Source organism: Rhinolophus sinicus, linkage group LG02 (genome assembly GCF_036562045.2).
Source record: "Rhinolophus sinicus isolate RSC01 linkage group LG02, ASM3656204v1, whole genome shotgun sequence".
In the NCBI taxonomy this organism is placed as follows: domain Eukaryota; kingdom Metazoa; phylum Chordata; class Mammalia; order Chiroptera; family Rhinolophidae; genus Rhinolophus; species Rhinolophus sinicus.
In genome coordinates, this window is record NC_133752.1 from 139541702 (window position 1) to 139564589 (window position 22888).

Sequence of the window (22888 nt, forward strand, 5' to 3'; positions counted from 1 at the left end):
ACTTCAGTATATTGTATCTCTAAGGGCAGTTTTTAAAAAGTCACCATAATGCCATTATCACACCTAAAAAGTTAACAATAATTCCTTGGTAACATTAAATATTCAATGTTCAAATTTCCCCACTTGCCCAAAAGTATCCTTTTACAGTGGGTGTGTTTGAATTAGGATCTAAATAATGTCCATACATTGTGTTTATTTGTCTCCAAATCCTTTTTTAATACATGACAGGTCTTCCTTCCTCCTCATTTTTTTCTGTCCTTTATTTGCTGGAGAAATCAGGTCACTTGTTCTGGAGAATCGCCTATGTTCTGGATCTGCCTGATTGTGTCTCTGTGGAGACACACATTACTCTAATCCCTTTATTTCCTATAAACTGGATGGTAGGATGCAGGTTCAATGTTTTGGCAACACTACTCATAGCTAGTGCTGTACTTCTATTACATTACATCAGTCGTCACATACCATCTTTTGCCTCTCTTTTTGTGATGGTCAGATAGATCTATGGATTGTTGTCCCTTACATCCCATTTTAAACAAAAACTATCTCCTTTCTCCCTCCTCTTTTTATATGATTTGTTAAAGATCTGGCCCAAACTTTTTGTAAAACGTCTTTCCTCTGGATTTGTTGATTGTTTCTTCCTGGTGCTAGTTTACTTAGGATACATTTTTTTTTAATTAAAATATAATTGACATACAACATTATATTAGTTTCAGGTGTACAATATACTGATTTGAATACATTTCAATATGATCACCACAGTAAGTCTAGTTAGTATCATTTGTCCCCACGCAAAGTTACAAATTTTTTTTTGTATTGAGAACTTTTAAGATTTACTTTATTAGCTACATTCAAATTTGCAATATATTATTATTGATTAATAGTCACTATGCTGTATATTACATACCTATGACTTATTTTATATTTGGAAGTTGAGAACACATATTTTAATCAGAGCTTATCATAACCAAATTCTTTATTTGTCATCAGTTCTTAACAGAGAAACTAACTTTGTAAATTAAAAAAACAAAAACAAAAAATCCAACTTCCCTACTGAATATGGAATAGACCAGGTGGTAAATGAAGGGATCAGAGCAATTCTAATACTAATCTCTCAAACCCATATTTTCTAAATAGGAAAAAATCGACATCATGGAAGTCAGGTTTCATCATGCGTTAATACTTCATTTAGAATTTTCTTGGACAAGGGAGGTAACTGAATAAGTAAATGTTTGTGCAGAGGTTGTTTGTTATATCTATAACTCACACTCCAGTGCCTTTTAATCTTTTCTATATGTTTCTGGATTTTGTTTGTAAGCATTTTGTTGAGGAATTTTACATCTAAATTCACAAGAAATATTGGTTTGTAGTTTCTCGTGATGTCTTTGTCTAGTTTCGGTATCAGGATAATATGGGAAGTGTTCCATCCTCCTTTACTTTCTGGAAGGGTTTTGAAGGATTGGTGTTAATTCTTTTTTTTTTTTTTCCAAAGGAAGACACAGCTCACTTGCCCATGTGGGGATTGAACCAGCAACCTTGTTGTTATTAGCACCACGCTGTAACCAACTGAGCTAGCTGGCCACCCAATTCTTTAAATATTTCATAGAATTCACCAGTTAAACCATGTGTCCTGTACCTTTGTGGGAAGTTTTTTTTGTTACTAATTCAATCTCCTATAGCTCTCTTCATATTGCTGTTATAGGTCTATTCATCTTTTCTATATCTCTTGAGTTAGTTTTGGTAATTCATGTCTTTTTAGGACTTTGTTCATCTAGGCAATCTAATTTGTTGATAATCAATTGTTCTTGGTTTTCCCTTATACTACTTTTTATTTCTGTAAGATTGGTAGTAATGTCCCCTCTTCCATTCCTGATTTTAGTAATTTGAGTCTTGTCTCTTTTTTTCCTTGGTCAATCTTGTTGAAGGATTGTCAATTATATTGATCTTTTCAAAGAACCAACTTTTGGTTTTGTTGATTTTTTTAAAAAATTAGTTTCAGGTATACAAAACAATGTAATAGACATTTATCATTTATATCCCTCACACAGTAATAACCCCCTCTCCCCCCATCTACTGCCCCTCTGACATCGCACACAGCCATTACATTTCCACTGCCTCTATTCCTAATGCTGTACTCCACTTCTTGAAACTATATATATATATAAAATTATAGTTGACATTTTCTTTTCTTTATTGTTTTTCTTTTCACTATTTCATCTCTAATATTTATGTGGGGTAACGAAGCTACAACTATTACTGTTGAGCTTGTTTTTCCCTTCAATTCTTTCAGTTTATGCTTCATGTAGTTTCGGATTCTGTTCCTAGGTACGTATGTTATAATTTCTTGAAAGATTGAGCCTTTTTCATTATAAATTGTCCTTCCTTTTTCTCTACTCAGATTTTTTGCATTAAAGTCTTTATTTTGTCTCATAGTATAGCCACTTCAGTTCCCTTTTGCTTACTATTTGCATGGCACATCTTTTCACTCCTTTTACTTTCAACTTGTTTGTGTCTTTGAATCTAAAGTGGGTCTCTTGTAATAGTATATAGTTAAATCATTTTTTAAAATCTATTCTTTTGACCTCTGATTTTATTGGAGTGTTTAATTCAGTTACAGAGTTGTAATTTCTGACAGATTAGGGTTTACATATGTTATTTTGCTATTTCTATATTTCTTTTGTCTTTTTGTTGTTTCTCTGCTCCTCCATTACTGCCTTCTTTTGTGTTTAAATAAATATTTTGCAGTATACAATTTTAATTCTCTTGTGATTTCTTTTACTATGTATTTTGGAGTTTTTAAATTAGTGTTTGCCCTGGGGATTACAATGAACATTCTAATTTATAACAATCCAGTTCAGATTACCAACTTAATTTCAATAGTATATAAAATTTTTGTTTTGATATAGCTCCATTCTCCCCTCCTTTGTGCTGTTATTATCATACAAATTATAGTTTATACATTATGTGCCCATCAACACAGATTATTGCTTTATGCAGTTGTCTTTTAAATTAGTACAAAAGAGTTACAAACAACAAATACATTTAACTGTCTTTTATTTTTACCTGTGCAGTTTCTTTATCAGTGCTCTTTGTTTCTTCATGTGGCTGCAAGTTACTGTCTAGTGTCCTTTCATTTCAGACTGAAAAACTCCATTCAGTATTTATTGTAGGTTTGCTAGTACCAGTACTTTTTAGAAAGTATAGATTCTTTGGGCTATTGATGTTGAATTCTTTATGAGGAATGTTCTTAACAAAATGCATAGGTAAATTACATATTTACATAAACATACTGTTCTCCCCCAAAACAGGACTCTGCAGATGCTCTTTGCCTGCATCTTTGTTAAAAAAGCCCACCTGATTCTTCCTGATCATGTAAAACACATTTCCTGAAATACAGTTATTAGCAAAGTTGTTTTAGTACTTTAAAGTTATAATCAAACTTTGTGTTTAAAAATGCATGTATTGTTCAAGCTGAAAGAGACTAGACCTGATTCATTTTACACATGAGGAAGCCAAAGTCAAACTCCTTAAGGAACTTGACCAAAGTTACGGTGCTGGTTACTAGTGGAGGCCAGACTAGAAGTCACACCGCCTAACTGCTGCTACTTCATAGGGTTTCCCCAACATTCCAAATTTCTGTCAAGACGCTGACTGCGATTACCTAGTTTGGTCATGATGTACTTAATAATTAGGGCATAAAACAATGAACATGTCTGTAAGAATTTAATTAGAATAATTTATACTAATTAGATTGCTTTCTGCTTGATAGCTTTCCTTGAGGACACTTTAGTACCTTCCAACTCAGAAATCTGATTTCCAAGTGATTTCAATCCTGATCTTTGTACATTAATTTATATCAAGTTCCTTTTTTAGGCTTTCTTAATCCGAGTTTCTCTTTCATGTTTCAATCTTCTTTGATGTCAAGCCTTTGAAATGTACTCTGTAGGTGGGCAATTCATGAGAATGCATAAAAAATGAGAACCACCTGAGCAAAATGGGTCAATTTAGTAATTTAAAAATTTGGAAATTTTGAGGGGTGTGTGATATTTGTTATCTATTAATCATGTTTGTATAGTAGAGTCTTTCTACTTAAACTTTGTCTCACAGTAAGGATACAAAAAGCCACCTCATCATAACTGTTGTCCTGTCTCATAATAGAAGCAATTTTATTTTTAGACCCATAGTATGTTACTTTCTTGATATATATGTATATTTTCTACATTGTGTGTCATAAGAGTACAGGCTTCATTTTGAATCTCTGGTCTGCCACTTACTAGCAACCTTGGGCAGGCCACTTGACTCTCGGAGTCTCAGGGTCCTCATATTCCCTTGTAAAATGGGAATACCATGTTTCCCTGAAAATAAGACCGAGCTGGACCATCAGCTCTAATGCGTCTTTTGGAGCAAAAGTTAATATAAGACCTGGTATAATATAATATAATATAATATAATATAATATAATATAATATAATATAATATAATATAATATAATACTGGGTCTTATATTATATAACAATATAATATAACATAACATAATACCGGGTCTTATATTAATTTTTGTTCCAAAAGACGCAGTAGAGCTGATGGTCCGGCTAGGTCTTATTTTCAGGGAAACACGGTAGTTCTACTGACAAGTGGGGTTATTTGAGGATTCAGTGAAATGCCTATAAAGCACTTAAAAGAACATGTAATAAGTGCTTGATAAATGTTAGCTTTTATTGTATTCTGTGTCACACTGTTTGAACATTTAATTTCTTCATTTTCCCCATCTTCACACTGAAGAGAAAAGGAAGGATGGGAAGGTGGGCCAGCCCCTCTCTGACTTAGAGCCTGGGAAAGCCCAAAGCTGTGCAGTGCCCAAAGGAGGCAGAACAGAACCAGTTGTCTAGGCAGCTGATGGCCTTATACCTGGGTATGATTGTCCTACTGTGTAGGGGGACCCCAAGACTACCCTCATGCTTGATGATTCACCGAAGGACTCACAGGAGACAGAATGGTTTATAACAGTGAGAGGATACAGATTAAATTCAGCAAAGGGAAAAGGTGCATGGGATGAAATCCAGGAGAAACCAGGTGCAAGCTTCCAGGTATTCTCTCCCAGTGGAACAGCATGGATGTGCTTAATTTTCCCAGCAATGTGTAAAGTGTTGCCAGCCAGGGGAACTCATCTGAGCCTTGGTGTCCAGAGTTTTTACTGGGGGTCAGTCATGTAAGATTGAGGGACCTGCATGAGTGACCTGTTCCTCAAACTCCAGCCCCCCTTTCTACCTCCTCACCCTCACCCCCTGCAAAAACAGGTGTTTACCGTAAATTACACTGTCAGAATAAATTCATCTGATCAAATTGGTACAGCACAGCCCAAGATGTCAGGCATACAAAAACACTTTTAGCTGGCAGAATATGCCAAGGGTCAGAGGTTATCTGCCAGGATCAGGCCAAGGGTCAGTCCTGAAGCCTTTCTTTGGAGTTCAAGGCATGAGCAACTCAGACCTGTGGAGTTCACCCTTTCCTACATACCTGCCTAACCTTTTAACTTTACAGATAGAGAAAGGGTGTATCTGGCTGGTGAGCCAGCACGGTTTCTTCTTTTTCCCCTTCACAGAATTAACATGATTCTTAAGATTTTTTCCAATGCCAAAATTTACTGGGAGAATAGCAGTTGGTGTACCACTGGGCTCCAAACTACCAGTGATGGGGTTATATAGTAACACCTTTCTCAGAGGCAAAGAAAGCCAGGTCAAATATTAGAAAGTGTTATAACTTATGAGTGAATTTAAGAGTTTTTATAATATTGACCAGAAGGGAGAACATAGGAGGCCACTGCAAATAACTCCAACTTCCCCAGCCTCAGTTTCTAATGAGAAAAGACAGCTGAATTTACCATTTATATTAGTGGAGCAGTACAAGTACAGCCCTAGGTCAATAGTAATTTCATAAAATTGTATTTAAAAGAGGTGATTTAGAAGATATATACAAATAGTGTGATTTGATTGTCATATGAATTTTTAATGTCAGCAAGTCATAGAAAAAAGTCTGTCATGTGTCCTGATTTGGCATTCTAAAATTATTTTCATGCAGATATTCTTAGTTATTATAACCTATGCTAGAAGTGTCTGGGTAAAAGCAGGTCTTTCAACTTTGAAAAATAGTCCTAAAAACATAAGTTCAATGCTATATGACACAATGAATAATCTTATTTCCTACCTGAGTAAGCTAAGAATTCATTTACAAAACAGAATTAAACTCAATAATATTTAAAGCTTATTTTAAGACATAAAGTTAGCAAATTTTAAACAAAGTACTTCTATAGGACCATTACAATGTTCTCTACCCATCTTTCTTCCTATCTATCTATCTATCTATCTATCTATCTATCTATCTATCTATCTATCATCTATCTATGCTTTGGACTGAAATGGAAGCCTTGGCTTTTGAATTCCTAAAGGTGTCTCTGATGTAAATGTAAATTGTTTTTCCAGATAACACCATATCTAAAACACATTGTGAGGAAGGGACTGAGTTCAGAGTTTCCTTTTTTTCCTTGAGGCACGGACAACACATTCCTTGGACTAAGTGTCCTTCTCCTCCTGTGCATTGCTGACAGTGGAGTAGCCTTCTCATCAGAAAACTCTGTAACCCCCACAGATGTGTAAATTAGCTTGGTTTAGCTCCTGGGTGGTCCTCTCCTGCTTCACAAACATGCTGTGGTCTTTACGAAAAGATTTTGATTAGAGAGAGAGAGAGAGAGAGGAATCACCTTCCTTATTTTGACACTTTGTCCTTGTAATTCAAGTCCAGGTTGAATTACATGGGTTCGTCAGAATTTTGTGACTGAGGTTACGATTGTTAGATGAACCAGTAAGAGAGAACAGGGTAAGTAACGGTGATGGATCATTTGGGTACTACTGCCATTCCGTTACTCTCTGTTTATCCATCATCATCCCCCGTTTCACAGACACAGATGTACCCCCTTGGCTGTGTGACAGTCATCAGTGTAATCATCTATCACTTCCCTTACAGTGATGGAGGCAGAGAAATGCCTTTTGAAAAGTTAGGTTGCTGGAAACAAACTGTCTTCATGAATCATATGAGATGTTGTCCATACCGTCCCTCCCCTCCCCATTTAGTTCTTCGGTTGTAAATTTTCAGAGAAGAATGTACACATTTGTGTTTATGACTATGAGACGCCAGGGCTAATAGCTGAAATATTTTTTTACAGTCAGCCAAACAACTACCTTTCTCATAGTATGTAGCTGATTCTCAGAATTAAAATAAAATATAAATTATATACTTATCATCTGTTAAAAACAAGACAACAGGCCCCCAAATGAAGTCACTTATGCTAAACTCCACATCTGCAAACTGAGACTTAATTACAGTTTCAGCTCTCTCAGAAATGGACTATTCAACCAGTTAGTCAGGAATCACCTCGTTTCCGGTCTTCAGAGTCTGTGTGCCCAACTCTTCAAAATGCCCAAACTCAAAGCATCAGAGTTTGGAGTAAGGAAAGGCTTATGGATTGAGAAGGCACCAACCAAGAGGACGGGAACCGTAGTAGTCCCGCACATCCATCTTACCAAGGTACAGCATTCAGGCTTCTTTAAAGTCAAGGGAAGGGAAAATGGGAGGGGCTGTCTTTGTAAAAACTCAAGCCCCAAGCAGGAATCCTCTAATGATTAGAAGCTACCATGTTTCCCCGAAAATAAGACCTAGCCGGACCATCAGCTCTAATGTGTCTTTTGGAGCAAAAATTAATATAAGACCTGGTATTATATTATATTATACCTGGTCTTATATTATATTATATATTATATGTTATATATATATATTATTATATATTATATGTTATATATTATATTAAAATAAGACCGGGCCCTAATTAGTTTTTGCTCCAAAGACGCATTAGAGCTGATGGTCGTATTTTCGGGGCAACATGGTATCAGTCTGCAGGCCATGGGAACAAAGCAGGTGTGAACAAGATGGCATCAAAGGGAGACCCAGCATGTCACGCTTACAACCTGATCAGCACTAACTGGATAATCTGCCTGCTAGACCCCCGGCTATCTCCTAAAGGAAAGTAACTTTGCAACAACCCACATTCTTCGTCTAGTACAAAGTCTTTGTCCCCACTCCCATCGCCTATAAAAGTCTTCCATTTTGTACAGCTCCTCAGAGAGCCTGTCTGTCTGCTAGATTGGATGCTGCCCGATTGGAATCAATTTTTGCTCCAATTAACTCAAAATTTTGAATATGCCTCCGTTTCTCTTGCAACAAATCCCACCCTCCAGAGATAACCATAGTTAGACACACACAGAAGAAAATTTGGTGTACAACATTCCAAACGGTGTTCTGTGCATTGATACACATGGAGCCATACTCCCTGTACTGTTTTGGAATCTCATTTTTACTTTATAGCATAGCACAGATATTTCCATACCAATGAATACAGAAAAATTTACATGAATGCTTTATATGAATATGTAGTGTATTTAAGGAAGATAGGTCTTGAATGACAAAGCTAACCAAATTCGATGATCACAGCAGCTAAAAGAGGGTTTGGCTCTTCTTCCTCCCAAATAATGGAATTAGCATAATTTGACTGAAACTCTGATGTAATGAATCCAGCTGCTTGATTACTGTTTGCATTCCAGCCTTGTTTTCAGCAGAAAGACTTCTATTTCTCCCTGACAAAATCCTCACGTCTGACCACTAGTAGGGCTGTGTTCTTAAACCTTAGTTGTTTTTGTAAAATTTGCTTTGGAGACAGACTGCCTTGTCTTGTAATTTTAGTTCCATCATTTACTAGTTTTGTGAAGTTAACTCTCTGAACCTCAGTCTCCTCATTACAAAATGGGGTTAATAATAAGTACCTGATAGGGCAGCTGGTTAGCTCAGTTGGTTAGAGTGTGGTGCTCTTAACAACAAGGTTGCTGGTTCGATCCCCACATGGGCCACTGTGAGCTGCACCCTCCACAACTAGATTGAAACAACTACTTGAGTTGGAGCTGATGAGTCCTGGAAAAACACACTTAAAATAAATAAAAGTTAAAAAAAAAAGTACCTGATAGATTTGTTGCGTTATTATCTAAGATGGTATGTGCTGTGTTCTATAAACTGTATAATTATTATTCAAATTATTATAAGTACTTTGTCTCCCTCCACACTGCTAATAAGCAGTTTGACTCAGACTTTTGGATCAGTTAACAATGTGATTCCTGACTGACTGGTTTAAGATTCCATTTCTGGGAGAGCTGAAACTGTAATTAAGTCACAACTAGGCGATGTGGAGCTTAGTATATGTGACTTCTAATTCAGAAACATTTACATAGATATTTGCATTCTATCTCTACTTAAAGTGTACTTTTCATCAAATCAATACTAAATAGACTTGGAATCACAGCCAGTTAGACCAGAGACTTAAGGAACCACTCCCCTTACAGACTCCAGAAGGATTAGAGGACTAACTGTAAACGAGGAAACTGGAAAGGAAATAGAAATCATAGGTGAATATTGCTCTGATTTCAGGGTGTTGAAGGCATTTCTAAGCATAAATCAAGGGAAGAAATGAAAAGGACAGTTGATAGATTTACCACTTATTTTAAGTTTCTATAAGTATTTTAAAAAACACAGAAAAGTTTTCTACAAATCACAGCACTGTAAAGTAACTCAAAGAGGCATAGATAACCTGGAGGGGTGACCAAGCAGAATGCCTACTAATCTTCTTTTTTCCCCATTTCAGTCTTTCACAATTTTTCCTGACAGTCTGTCCCACACCCACCATCATAATAATCTCAAAGATGATTCTTAATCACAAAATAAGGCTCTCTTTAGATTGGCCTATTTACACAGCTGTGACAAAAGTGTTAATTTACTATATATTTGCAAATCTAGAGTACTAAAAAACTACTGCAGCCATAAATTTAACTTCTGTCTGGGAATTTTCATAACAAATGTCAGATCAGACTTTCAAAAACCTGTCTTATTTGCTTTCACAAGGCTAGGAAATCAAGCCCAAGAAACTCTCACCACCAGGTTTTCCTACAGTACCTATAAACTTAAGTGAATTTTTAGGTCCTGAAATCTCTCCTGGGGTCCTGGAAATCCTGACTCAGCCTAATGGTATGGTTTGAGAGTTGTCCAAGAAATGTCAGCTCAGCTGTGAAGTATTAATAGTTTGAAGAACTAGTTCAATTCGTTTCCCAAGAGTCTCTGAGACTTTCCTTGAAGACACAAACTCAGACCTCTAGTGTGTATAGTAGAATCTTCAAGCAAGCATTACAATAAAAAACTATCTGTAGGAGACAGAGACTTCAAATGGCTGTGGTTAGATTATTATTGAGAATTTTCACATGTGAAAGATCTGATGAGAGTTCATATTAAGAATAGGCAACGGAAATATATGGTGATGGAAGGAGAACTGATTCTGGGTGGTGAACATACAATGGGAGATATAGATGATGTATTACAGAATTATACACCTGAAATCTATGTAACTTTACTAACAATTGTCACCCCAATAAACTTTAATTTAAAAAAAAATAGGCAACTGACAAAAAAATTTGGTTGTTCCCATGCCATGCGAAACAAAGATAATAAGCCATTGTAAAAAGTTAGACAAAATTCTCTAAGGCTAGTGATGAAGCTTATTCTCAAAGAAATCAGTAAAAGCTACATCTAATTTACAAAAGTGAATGAACATAATTCATATAAAGGGAGAATCTCGACTATAACATACTACTGAGATATTGTGTGTGTGTGTGTGTATATATTATATATATACATACATATATATATGTATACATATATATATGTATATACACACACACACACATATATATATATATATATATATATATATATATATATATATATATATATAGTCAAGAACATACCAACTATAAACCAAGAACAGCAAGTTAAGAGATTCAGTAAGTCTGAAGAAGTCTGTATTTTTTACAGATTGCATAGGTAAGACTGACATAATTCACCACTAAAAATTTACTGCTCCAGAAGGTGGTACATTCAAATAAAAAACAAGGCTATCACCAAGTCAACATTTTGCATAATATCTGAAATTATGACTGATAACATTATACTGCTATTGTCTAATCTGATCAGGCCAAGCACCGCCAAGACTGATAAATAAAAACATATCAAGGACAGGAAGGGCACTGACAAATCTCCAGAGACTTGCCATAAAACATACAACTTCTGAAATATTTATACTATTTTACTTACCTATGCAAATTTAACCTAAGGAGGGCTAAGCCTCTCTTCTAATTGGGCTCTTACCATGAAATTTACAATAGCAAATAGACCAAACAAACTTAATTATTTCAAGCCTTTCTCTTTTTATAAATTAAAAGAACAAATCTTTATGATTTTTTTTTTCAGAGGCCCCCTGGGAAAAGTATTTATTGAGACCTTTTCCCTTTTTAATCAAGAATAGAAAACGAGCACTTTGGAGAGAAAAGAAAGCTACTTAGAAGGCGGAAACGTCCAACAACTCAAACCTAGATGTCTGTATTCAGGGAATCTTTGTAGGCTGTTCCTACAAATGCACATTGCCTCCTACATCGAAAAATCCGAGTTTAAACCCAATTACACATTTTTGAGACCTTTTTTAAAAAACTCTTTCTGCAAAATGGAAGTGGGGAGAGATACATGTTAACAAACAAAAACACTGTTACTATTTGGTTAGCAATCCTGTAGTGTAAATAGTTTCTTGGGTTCTGTTGCTGAGCACATTTTTAATAAGGACTAAAACAAATAGAGGAGGAACTGACAACCCCATCAACAAGAAGAGGAAATATTTCCGGGCGGGGGGGGGGGGGGGGAGATAAAAATAAAAAAATGCAGTTTAAACTTGCCCTAAACTGGGGAATTTCTTACCTCAAATAGATAAGCAGTTGTATTTATCTTAAGTCAGCTCAATTAATTTTTTTTTCAGATTGATGATTATCCAGAATTTTTGAGTCCACAAGACAGACAGACCAACCAACACATTCGTATCATCTATTCGACTGTTTTGAAAAAAGAGTGTGAAAAAACAAAAGGTGTCTGGAAATTCTTGTTTCCATTTCATCACGCCAAGGCTAACAAAAAAGGTACGTGTTTCTTAAAGTGACACATGAAAAGATATGTTTCTTTATGAGACAAAAAAGATACTGTTCTTTTTTTCCTCCCCAGCTTTACTGAGGTTTGACTGACAAATAAAAATTGTATATATTTAAGGTATACAGTGTGATGTTTTGATATATGTATACATTGTGAAATGATTCCCACAATCAGACTAATTAAGACATCCATCACTTCACTTAGTTACGTGTGTGTGTGTGTGTGTGTGTGTCTGTGTGTGTGTGTTTGTGGTGAGAACACTTGAGATCTACTTCCCTGGCAAATTTCAAGTATGTAGTACATTAACTACAGTCATCATACTGTATATTTTGGTCTCCAGAACTTATTTTGTAACTGAAAGTTTGTTCCCTTTGATCAACATCTACCACTTCCTGCCCCCACCCCCCAGCCCCTGGTAACTACCATTCTACTCTCTGTTACTATGAGTTTTTCTTTTCTAGATTCCACATGACTGAGATTATGTAGTATTTGTCTTTCTGTGCCTGGTTTATTTCATTTAGCATAATGTTCTCCAGGTTTATCCATGTTGTTGCAAATGACAGGATACCCTTCTTTTATTAAGGCAGAATAATATTGCTGTGTGTGTGTGTGTGTGTGTGTGTGTACATTTTCTTTATCTATTCATCTGTTGCCAGACACTTAGGTTGTTTCAACGTCTTGGCTACTGTAAATAATGCTGCTGTGAACATGGGGGTGAAGATATCTCTTTGAGATAGTGATTTTATTTCCTTTGGATATATTCCCAGAAGCGGGATTGCTGAATCATATGGTAGTTTTAATTTTTTGAGGAACCTCCATACCGATATCCAGAATGGCTGCATGAATTTACATTCCCACCAACAGTGTACACCCTTGCCAACACTTGTTCTCTTTTGGCATTTTTATAACATGCAGTCATCCTAACAGGTCTGAGGTGTTTTTTCATGATGGTTCCCTGATGCAATTCCCTGATTATTGAGATACTGAGAAGGTGATGTTCTTTACACTGAGGATGAGCTGACCTATCCATTATCAGCGGCACAGCGCCAGGGCAGGGCAGTTTGCCAAGAATAAGGAAGGGTATGTAGAAAGGAAGGAAAGAAAGAAAAGAATGGAAGGAAATGAGGGAGAGAGGGAAGGAAGGAGTGGAAAGAAGAAAAAGACAGAAAGAGGGTGTTCATTAAATATTGGTTAAAAAAACAACAAGAATTAGTTTGCATCTGGATTCCATATGGTCAGTTCTTGTTTGATTTTAATAATCTTAACCAGATTTTAACAAAAAACCTGGTGAAGAAGTGCAGGGGGTCACGGGAAGGACTGTGATCCGGGCTTTGGGGAAACTCCTGATAGTTATCTCTATGAACCCTCTCTCTCACCAGCAGAAAAACAAGATTCTGCCCGGATAATTATGGTTTACTGTGGTTGTTAATAGCATTCACTCTTCATTCAAAAATATTTGTTGGGATCCCAAGAACTGTGACACAAACCTAGCTAAAAAGAAGAAAAATCACCTTTTGATTTTGTTTTTAGGGAGCTGAGGGACTCATGCAGGTGCCCAAGGAGACCTAGAAAATCTACAGTGGGGTGGGGAGAAGGAGAAGAGGATGCTGGCACTCACCTGGCTCAAGCCAAGCTGCCCTGCTTTTATGTTTCACATTTTGGGCTTTACCTAAACGTTTCTTGTGAATTAGTTTTAAAAATCAAAGAACGAACAGATAAAAATAGAATATATAGCTCAGCATTACACTGTTGACTTTCATGGTCTTGTTTTATATATACACACAGGGTGCCAAAACAACATATACACATTTTAAGAAAAGAAAGCTGTATTAAAATTGTAGTAATATATGCTGATAGCAAAAGATGAATCAAGTCACGTTTGACTTCTGCAATCATGAGAGGTGCTCAAAGTGGTCACCGTCAGCGCCCAGACACTTCTGGTTACGGGGAACACTGTTCGGGAGACTTCCGTGGCGAGCGTGTAAACTGCTCCAGCACCACAGCAGAAGCAGCAGGACTTGTTGCTGAGCGACGCCTCCCGGGTCTTCTCTTGTGCACATCACACAGCACCGTGCGTCTCAAACTTACCACGAATGCGTGCAATTGTTAGGCGTGTTGGAGGCTCTGTTACATACCCATGCCTCCACTGTCATTGTACTTCCACAACGTTCTCAAATTTCAAATACCACTTCCAAATGGTCTTGTGCGCCTCAAGCGACAATCGTGCTTCCGCCATTTTCTTTGTCTGTCCTCCCTGTTGCTTGGTGACACTAGCATTCATTTGATTAATGCCGTCTTTTGAGCGAACGTCATACTACACATTGCTACCGTAATTCAATGCAACTTCAAAAAGTAATACATAGGGCCGGCCGGTGGCTCAGGCGGTTAGGGCTCCACGCTCCTAACTCCGAAGGCTGCCGGTTCGATTCCTACATGGGCCAGTGGGCTCTCAACCACAAGGTTGCTGGTTCAATTCCTCGAGCCCCACAAGGGATGGTGGGCTCTGCCCCCTGCAACTAAGATTGAACACGGCACCTTGAGCTGAGCTGCAGCTGAGCTCCCGGATGGCTCAGTTGGTTGGGGCGCATCCTCTCAACCACAAGGTTGATAGTTCGACTCCCACAAGGGATGGTGGGCTGTGCCCCTTGCAACTAGCAACTGGCAACTGGACCTGGAGCTGAGCTGCGCCCTCCACAACTAAGACTGAAAGGACAACAACTTGAAGCTGAACGGCACCCTCCACAACTAAGATTGAAAGGACAACTTAACTTGGAAAAAAAGTCCTGGAAAAAAAAAAAAGTAGTACATAGATAACATCTCTTAAAATGTGTATATATTTTTTTGGCACTCCAGGATATATGTATATGAAATGTACGTGTATATAAAGGAGCCCTTTAGGGTATCGATCCCTATAATTGGGAATTGGTGAAAACAGCAGAGAAAAAGAGCATGGACTTTGGACTCAGCTAAGCTCATATTTGAATCCTGGCTCTTATCTTTCCTGGCTGTGTGACCTTCTGTGTGAACCTTTGTGAGCCTCAGTTTCCTTATCTCTGCTATTAGCATCCCAGGGTTGCTGTATGACATGAAATAAGGTGGACAGAGCTCGGGACACAGCAGGAAAGCAGTCAGCTGTTAAGATCTCATCTGTGGCACAGGAGTAGAAGAAAAGCATGAGGTCCAAGGTGGCTCCTGGATAGGCCCTTCCAGATGTTGGCCTGGCATCTCCCCAGTGTAACGAGACCAGCCGTACCAGCCCATTCCCTCTGCCTTCCAGTATTGAATAGCTACAAAGCGTGAGAAGATTGTTCGCTGTTTGCACACTGTCATGGAAGAGCACTTTTCCACGCTGACCCTCTATGGCATGGCAACTGTGTGTAGAAGTCTTTGTAATTAGCAGACTTATTAAACCCCTGGGTGCTCACCAGGTCTCTTCTCACACTAATTAGGACACCTAACTGGTGTTGGTTGCCTTAAACACATATTTATCCTTGTCCACAAGCATAATTATTCTTGGCTTTTTATCCCCCTCCCAACACGTATAAGAATACAAAAACACACATTAAAGAAGCCAATTACAGGTAGAAACTTTATGAAATTTGAATTCCCAGACACTTTGAAAATTATGTTAAAGGCAGTGAAGAGTTTAAAAAAAAATTATGTTGTGCTCATGTGCATGGCTATTCACAGAACTACAGCGCTCCCCACCTGTTTTATACTTTCCTCTCTGACGGTACCATCTGGCACTTTTACGCCAGGACTTTTGAAAACAAAACTGCCACTGTCACAAGGAGTCATACACAACACACGAGAGGATAGAAAACATTCCCCCTTTCCAGCAGGGATGTGCTCTGTTTCCTGTTCTCCTCCAAGCCGCTTGCTCCCTGGGTTAGGTATTGCTGGGCACCCACGACTCCTGTGGTTCTCCCCCTCGACACTGTGTAATACGTGGACCCGCAGCAAGAGAGGCTCAACCCTGTCTGCCCTCTGGGCCACAAGTGCTGTGCTCTGCTTAATCCCGGCAGTGATCAAAGGCATTGTCTCTGTCCCACTTAGTACCTTTGCCTGTGATATGCTTACTGTGAGAAGTGTCTGTGACGATTGGGGTCTTACAGACTTACGTATTAGTGAAAGGTTCATAGCTTGCAAGTAGAGGACACTGATTCTGCCTCTCTTCATGCCAAAGGAAATCCATTGGAAGGATTTTGGAATCTCTTAGGGACTCAAAAGGGGAACAGAAGAGCCAAATAGTAGGAGACTGGAAACTAGGAGCCTGTTCTAGAGGCTGCATAGCCTGTGGGGGACCTTCTTCTAGGGTTCAGCCAGCTTCGAAGACTCCTAGCTCTGCCTCCCAAGTCCAAATGTCACGAGTCTAGGGGGAGACACCAATCAGCCCAACTTGGATCACAAGGTGACCCCTAGACCAGTCAGCTGTGGCCGGGGCAGAGGTGGATCCAGGTTTTGTGGGGACCAAAACAATACCATTTGCAGAGCCCTCTTTAAGAAAAAGACTTATGGCTGGCCCGGTGGCTCAGGCAGTTAGAGCTCCATGCTCCTAACTCCGAAGGCTGCCGGTTCAATTCCCACATGGGCCAGTGGGCTCTCAACCACAAGGTTGTCAGTTCAATTCCTCGAGTCCCGTAAGGGATGGTGGGCTCTGCCCCCTGCAACTAAGATTGAACATGGCCCCTCAAGCTGAACTGCTGCTGAGCTCCCAGATGGCTCAGTTGGTTGGAGCGCGTCCTCTCAACCACAATGTTGCTGGTTCGACTCCCGCAAGGGATGGTGAGCTGTGCCCCCTGCAACTAGAAATGGCAACTGGACCTGGAGATGAGCTGTGCCCTCCACAACTAAGATTGAAAGGACAACAACTTGACTTGGAAAAAAGTCCTGGAAGAACACACTGTTCCCCAATATAGTCCTGTTCCCCTTCCCCAATAAAATCTTTTAAAAAAGAAAGAAAAAAAAAAAAGAAAAGAAAAAGACAAAGCACCAAATCCAATGACGCAACACTCTGAAGAAATCTGGGCAGAAGCAACCACAAATAGAATGTGCCTATGGCCACTCCCAAGAGGGGAAGTGAGACAGAATCAAAACTGAAGTGGGAAGAGCCTGTGGTCTTAAATGATTGTGATTGAAACGTCTTTCCTTTGCATAGAGACACATTTGACCAGTTGATGTGAACACACGGTTGGTGCCTCTCCTGAGACTTTGGAAGGAACTCATGCAAGTAAGGGGCACTGAGGCTTAGTCACTGTTTTCATGGAAGGAGCAGTCTCTTTTTTTAAAGACGGGGGCATTGGTGGTAACTGTCGGAAGAGGACCAATTCTCAGAGAAGGAAGATGCTGGGAATACAAAATGACCACTACATCTTGACCCCTCCAACAGGCAACTCCTGCTGCTGCAGGCTCCTGAACACTTTTTATCATCAGGCCTTTTGCCTCAAATCCCCAGGTGGTGTCCAATTCTGAGGAGCTCTGATGCACTGCAGGGGGGCTGTGTTGACCTCTTATGCCTCAACCAGAGCAAGCCTCAATGGCCCACACCTTCCGTCTTTCTACAGCTGCCATCTGGCATCGTCTTTGGTCTAATGAGGGGGTTTTTCTCCCAAGCATGGAGGTACCTGGAGCTTCTCTCGGACACATGGGAGTGACAGAGAGGAGTTTCACAGAACAGTTCAAAAGGAAATGCGTCAAGCTCAATGAAAGTACACTGAAGATTTTGCATTTCATTTTACGTGAATTTAACCTCAAAGGAAAAATAAACTGAAAAAAGAAGGGACAGAGGAGGAAAGGGAAGCAAACAAGCCAAGAAACGAAGTGGCTAAAAGAGCCAGGGAAATCCCCAAAAGGAATTCTGTGTGGGAGCAAGGGCTTTCCCTCTTTCTCTTCCTTGCTCTGGGGATGGCTTGGGCATCCCTGACTCATAACCATTCTTCTGCAAGGATGGGAGGTGGTTAGACAGGAAATACCGAGCTTCCATTGGAGGTGACTATGTGTAGCTAATGCTGACCTCTCGCAGCAGCTAATGGAAATGTGAATTTAGGTGCTGTTCAGAATACTTATTAAATACTATTACTATTTATCCCTCCAAATAAACAAACAAAATACACTCACATAATAGGGAGGACGTGACAGTTTTCTTGATGTAAGTTATGATTGGTTCTTTGGGTTTTACTTGAAATTCAGTTCATGTTTGCTGCATGCCTCCTCTGCCATGCATCATGGGAGTCATTTTGATACACGTTACTTCATTTTCCTCCACAAAATTGTCATCCTGGTTTTTGCAAATGAAAACCCTGAGGCCAGAGCAATAAAGTAACTTGTAAAGTGTATACCTTTTAAGAGTCTGAACTTGATCACGTCTTTTCATGTCAAAGCTAAAGCTCTTTTTCTTTCATCATGCTGCCCAGCTTATAGTTTTGTACTTGTATGTTTTTGTAAAAATGTATGAACATATGTCAAATCAGTACACGTGACTATATCTTCTTCATAAACTCAATCAAATTATATAATTAACGATCAACTTTTTTCCCCTTTTAAGTGAAGGAAGAACATAACGGCCCTGTATTTTGGAGAAGCAAAGAGACTAGAAGTCTGAATAAATCCTCTCTCAGGTGAGATTTTGTTTGGAGTATGTTTTTAACTTGCTGACCAAAACTTATTTTATATTTCTATTTCTTGGTTTTTTTAAGTGCTTTTTCCTCTACTAACGGCTTTGGACCGAGTGCTGCTTATCTCATATACGTAGTAATGAAGAAGGTAATTTAAGAGAACTTGCTTTAAATTCAAATCCAGTTACCTAGTCAAGTATAATTTTTCTAATTTCAACAGAATATATAAATGTCACAAAATAAATAATTAAAATTAAATTCATAAACACTTATTGAGCTCTGGCTCTGTGTAATGAATACAAGCTAAGTACAGCATAGCTCCTCTCTTTGCAAAGCTGATTCTAACCAGGATCTATGACATTGTCGTGAATCAAAACAATACAAAGTACACATGCTACGTAAATGAGCTTGAGCAAACTGTCAGAGAGATTTACAGAGGGGAGGGATTATATTCAGATGTGGGGAAAAGTCAAGATGCCCAGTGACAGTTGGTAAAGGAATATTGCGCATGGAGATGGGAATATTACAGTTAGAGGGAAGAGTAGAAGCTAAGATTGAGGCAGGAAAAAATGGAATATGTTAGGAAACGTGCACAGTCTTGTATGATTTAAAAATAGAGCATGATTATTAGATATAAGGTTTGCAAGTACAATTTCGCTCATATTGTGGAAGTTTTTAAAAATCCAGATGAAGATTTTCCACACCATTTCATAGATAGGAGAAGACTGTTGAAAGTGTGGAGCAGGAGAATAACATGATAAAAATCACTATTACAGAAAATAATCTGACCGTTGTACTTACTGGGGATAGAAGCAGGGAGAGACCAAAGATTGGTGGGAAGTAATGAGATTCTGAATTTGGGCAAGTGGTAGTGAGAATGAAGAAAAAGGGAGGGATGGGGGAGAGATTTCAGAGGTAGAATCTACAAGACTGTCAATGGATTGAACATGAGAGAGATGCAGGAGAGAAACCACTGTGGTGTCATGCGGAAGTGACTGCAAGGCGATACATTTCACAGAAGTCAGCCTGTCAGGACGGAGCAAGCCCGCTACTGGTTTAGGCAGGTGAAGCTTGAAGTCCTATTGGGCTTCGCCTGGCGATGAAGTTTTCATTGAGCAGTTGAAATTTCAGTCTGTACGATGGGAAAGAAGTCTGGGTATAGATTTAAAAAGGAGTTTCCTCAGCTGCACAGCTCAAAGTATGATTGTTACACACTTTAAGTATCTAGACATTAGAAGGAGGAGGGGAGCATAGGATTCTAAGAGCTGTGAGTCAAGAGATACATTGGCCTGGGGAATATAACGTGGGTTGGGGCCCTGAAATACAAGTCATGGCATGGGGGAAACAGCCAACTTCGGAAAACACTGCAAAATGCTGCAAAGGGAAGGTGAACTCCTCAGTGAGGCGTATGCACGAGCCTGTGTACCATGCTGTGCAGGAACTGAGGATGCCCAGAAGGGGCCTTTGCCCCCTGCACTTCCTCTTACCCTCCCCTCTTCTCACTGTTTGGTCAAGAGTATCTACAAGGTCTCTTCTAAACCTAAATGCCAGTATTACAAAACTTCCTTTCACACCAAAAACAGTTGTTGTTGTTGTTTAGGAAGATTCTTTTTTCTACTGGGAACATACCATCAATTTGCTTTGCCAAATTTTAACTTTATAACTGACTATTTTAGAAAAGAAGATGGATGGAAAGTTGGCTACAGCATCTGTAATTTTCTGAAAGGTTTTTAGAGTTTAAGGAGTTAGCTTTAAAAATGGTCCCTGTGTTCCTGTCAGGGTCCTCAAGGCTTTGGAGCTTCCAATTATACGTATTTGAAGAAAAACTTGCTGGCTAAGACAGGGTATGACTGGTAGGAGTTCTGTTTCCTATTGCAACCACAGCTCAGGATGCACACCGAGACCCCTTTAAAATGCTGGTATTGGGGGAGGGACCGGCAGCCTGTAGAACCGAATTCCTTCCACTAGGGTTTCTCAATGGGGTGCTATTGGCATTTTGTGTGGGACCCTTCCTTGCTGTGCAGAATGGTCCCATAGTGTGGGACTTGAGCTTCTCTAGCTCTGGCCCACTGAATACTCCCAGTAACACAGCCATTTATCCTGGCAACTGAGAAACAGCACCATGCATTTCCAGTGAAACCACCCCTGCTGTTCCTAGCTGTGGATGCACTTGACAAGCTCGTCTGCATTTCCCATCCTCTGCTCCTTCCCCTTCTCTGCACTCCTCTCTCCCACCTTCCCTAGCAAGCACCCTTGCTTTCCCTATAGAATTCTGCACTTGGGTTTTTATTGACACCACAGTGAGATAACTTAATAGGACAAATTTAAAATGATTTCCCCCTTCACTGGGATTTCCATTTTAACAGGCATCAAAGCCAGAAGCAAGGAAAGCTCTCAGAATTTTGTTTTAACAGTTTCTGAGATTTCATTGACAGACTAAACTGCAATATTTAAAGTGCACAATTTGATGCATTTTTTTCATATGTTTACATTCATGAAACCATTCCGACCATCAATTATCTATGACTACCTCCCTGCATCACGGCTTGGAAACTTTTCCAAGGCCATAAGCTGGGGCAATCGTTAGTTCCCACTTTGTTTCCCACCTCTCAGAGCTTACTGTCTTCTGCTGTCTGATGTCCAATGCCTTAAAAGCTGGTTTTATTTTTTTCATATCTTTTTCCAGTGTTTGGTTGTTTTGGGTGGGAGGTAGAGGGAGTCCCCATTACTCCATCTTGGCCGGAAGCAGAAGAAAACTAGTAGAATTTTAAGCTTATATCAGTATATCTGGTTTGGTTTCAGATCCTTCTTGGAGCCAGTGACGGTTCCAGAATTTCTGTAACAGAGATTCCATGAAAGAGGGCAACAAAACGGGGAATTAGGGACTTCATTTACTTAGAACATACGCTTATTTGGAGTGGCGTGAAACTCTTTGTTTTGGTAGATGCAAAGGCACTGCTTTTACGTAGTGTATATATGTATGTATTTTTGGTGGGGGTGGGGGTAGGAGGCTGTGACTGGAGATCCTGGGGCGTCAGGGGCACTAACGCGTCTTCCATTGGCCTCTGCCTTTGGAAGCCTGCTGTTTTAGGCAAATTCAACTCACCAACTCTGGTTCCAGACTAGGATAACAAAGATAATCCTGAAGCTCAGAAGGACCCGAATTATCAAAGGTTCACATACGCCTACTATTTGGCCTTTTACAAGAAGATGAAACCACACTTTTAGAAAACTTTCTTAACAAAGTATCCAAAACAAGATTAAAGAGTCAATTCAACAGGAGAGCTCCTTTCCCCCAGCACTCCTGCCATTTGAGGAGAGACTGACTGTGGGGCTTGAACTCGCTGGAATATACCAGAAGCTGGGACACTGTTGCTGCTTCCTTATGTGTTACTGCTTTGAGAGTAGTTTATGCTCTTAACACGCGCTGGCTGGGCCATGTGAGGAGACAGCCCAAAGCATCTGGAGTGTGGGAATAAAGCCAACGTGGCACAACGGCAAAAATCCATGGCTTTTTCAAGCTTGGCCTTGTGTCAGAATCTCTCAAGGGCTCACGGAGAGTTCAGACTCCTGAGCAATACCCCAGACTACTGAATCCTAAACTTTAGGGATGGGACTCAGCAATCGGGTTTTTGTTGCTTCCTAGATGATTCTATTGGCTAGTTACCACGGTTGAGGAATTCCTGGGCTAGGTAGTCAGTTTACTCCTGGATTATTAAGACTCCTGAGCTCTACGCCCATAATATGTCTCTAATCCATCAACTTTCCTCTGTCTCCACTGCCAATACCCCAGTACAAGCCACCATCATCTCCCACCTGGGTTTGCAAGACCTTTAATTACCCTCCTCACCTCTGTTCTTGGCACCTGCTATAATCTGAATGTTGGTGCTCCCCACAAATTCATATGCTGAAATTCTAACCCCCAAAGGTGATGGTATTAGGAGGTGGGGCCTTGGGGGGGTACTTTAATCATGAAGGTGGAGCCCTCATGAATGGGATTAGTGCCCTTATGAAAGAGGCTCCAGAGAGATCACTCGCCCCCACCACCACGTGAGGTGCTGACTCTGAACCAGGAAGAGGTTCCTCACCAGAAGGCAACCATGATCTTGGACTTCTCAGCCTCCAGAACTGTGAGGGATACACTTTCTGTTGTTTATATG

The 22888-nt window shown here is 39.5% G+C and overlaps 2 protein-coding genes across 3 annotated transcripts in view; one reads left to right on the plus strand and one right to left on the minus strand.

Annotated features, from left to right (window-relative positions):
* Positions 1-22888, minus strand: part of XPOT (exportin for tRNA) — a 133752-nt gene that overhangs the window by 51175 nt on the left and 59689 nt on the right. The window lies entirely within an intron of this gene.
* Positions 1-22888, plus strand: part of LG02H12orf56 (linkage group 02 C12orf56 homolog) — a 68799-nt gene that overhangs the window by 8147 nt on the left and 37764 nt on the right. For both annotated transcript variants that reach the window (XM_019732433.2, XM_019732434.2), the window contains exons 2-3: positions 11948-12104; positions 18659-18731. In XM_019732433.2, the coding sequence (XP_019587992.2) occupies positions 11948-12104; positions 18659-18731 (230 nt within the window). The remainder of the gene's footprint in view (positions 1-11947; positions 12105-18658; positions 18732-22888) is intronic.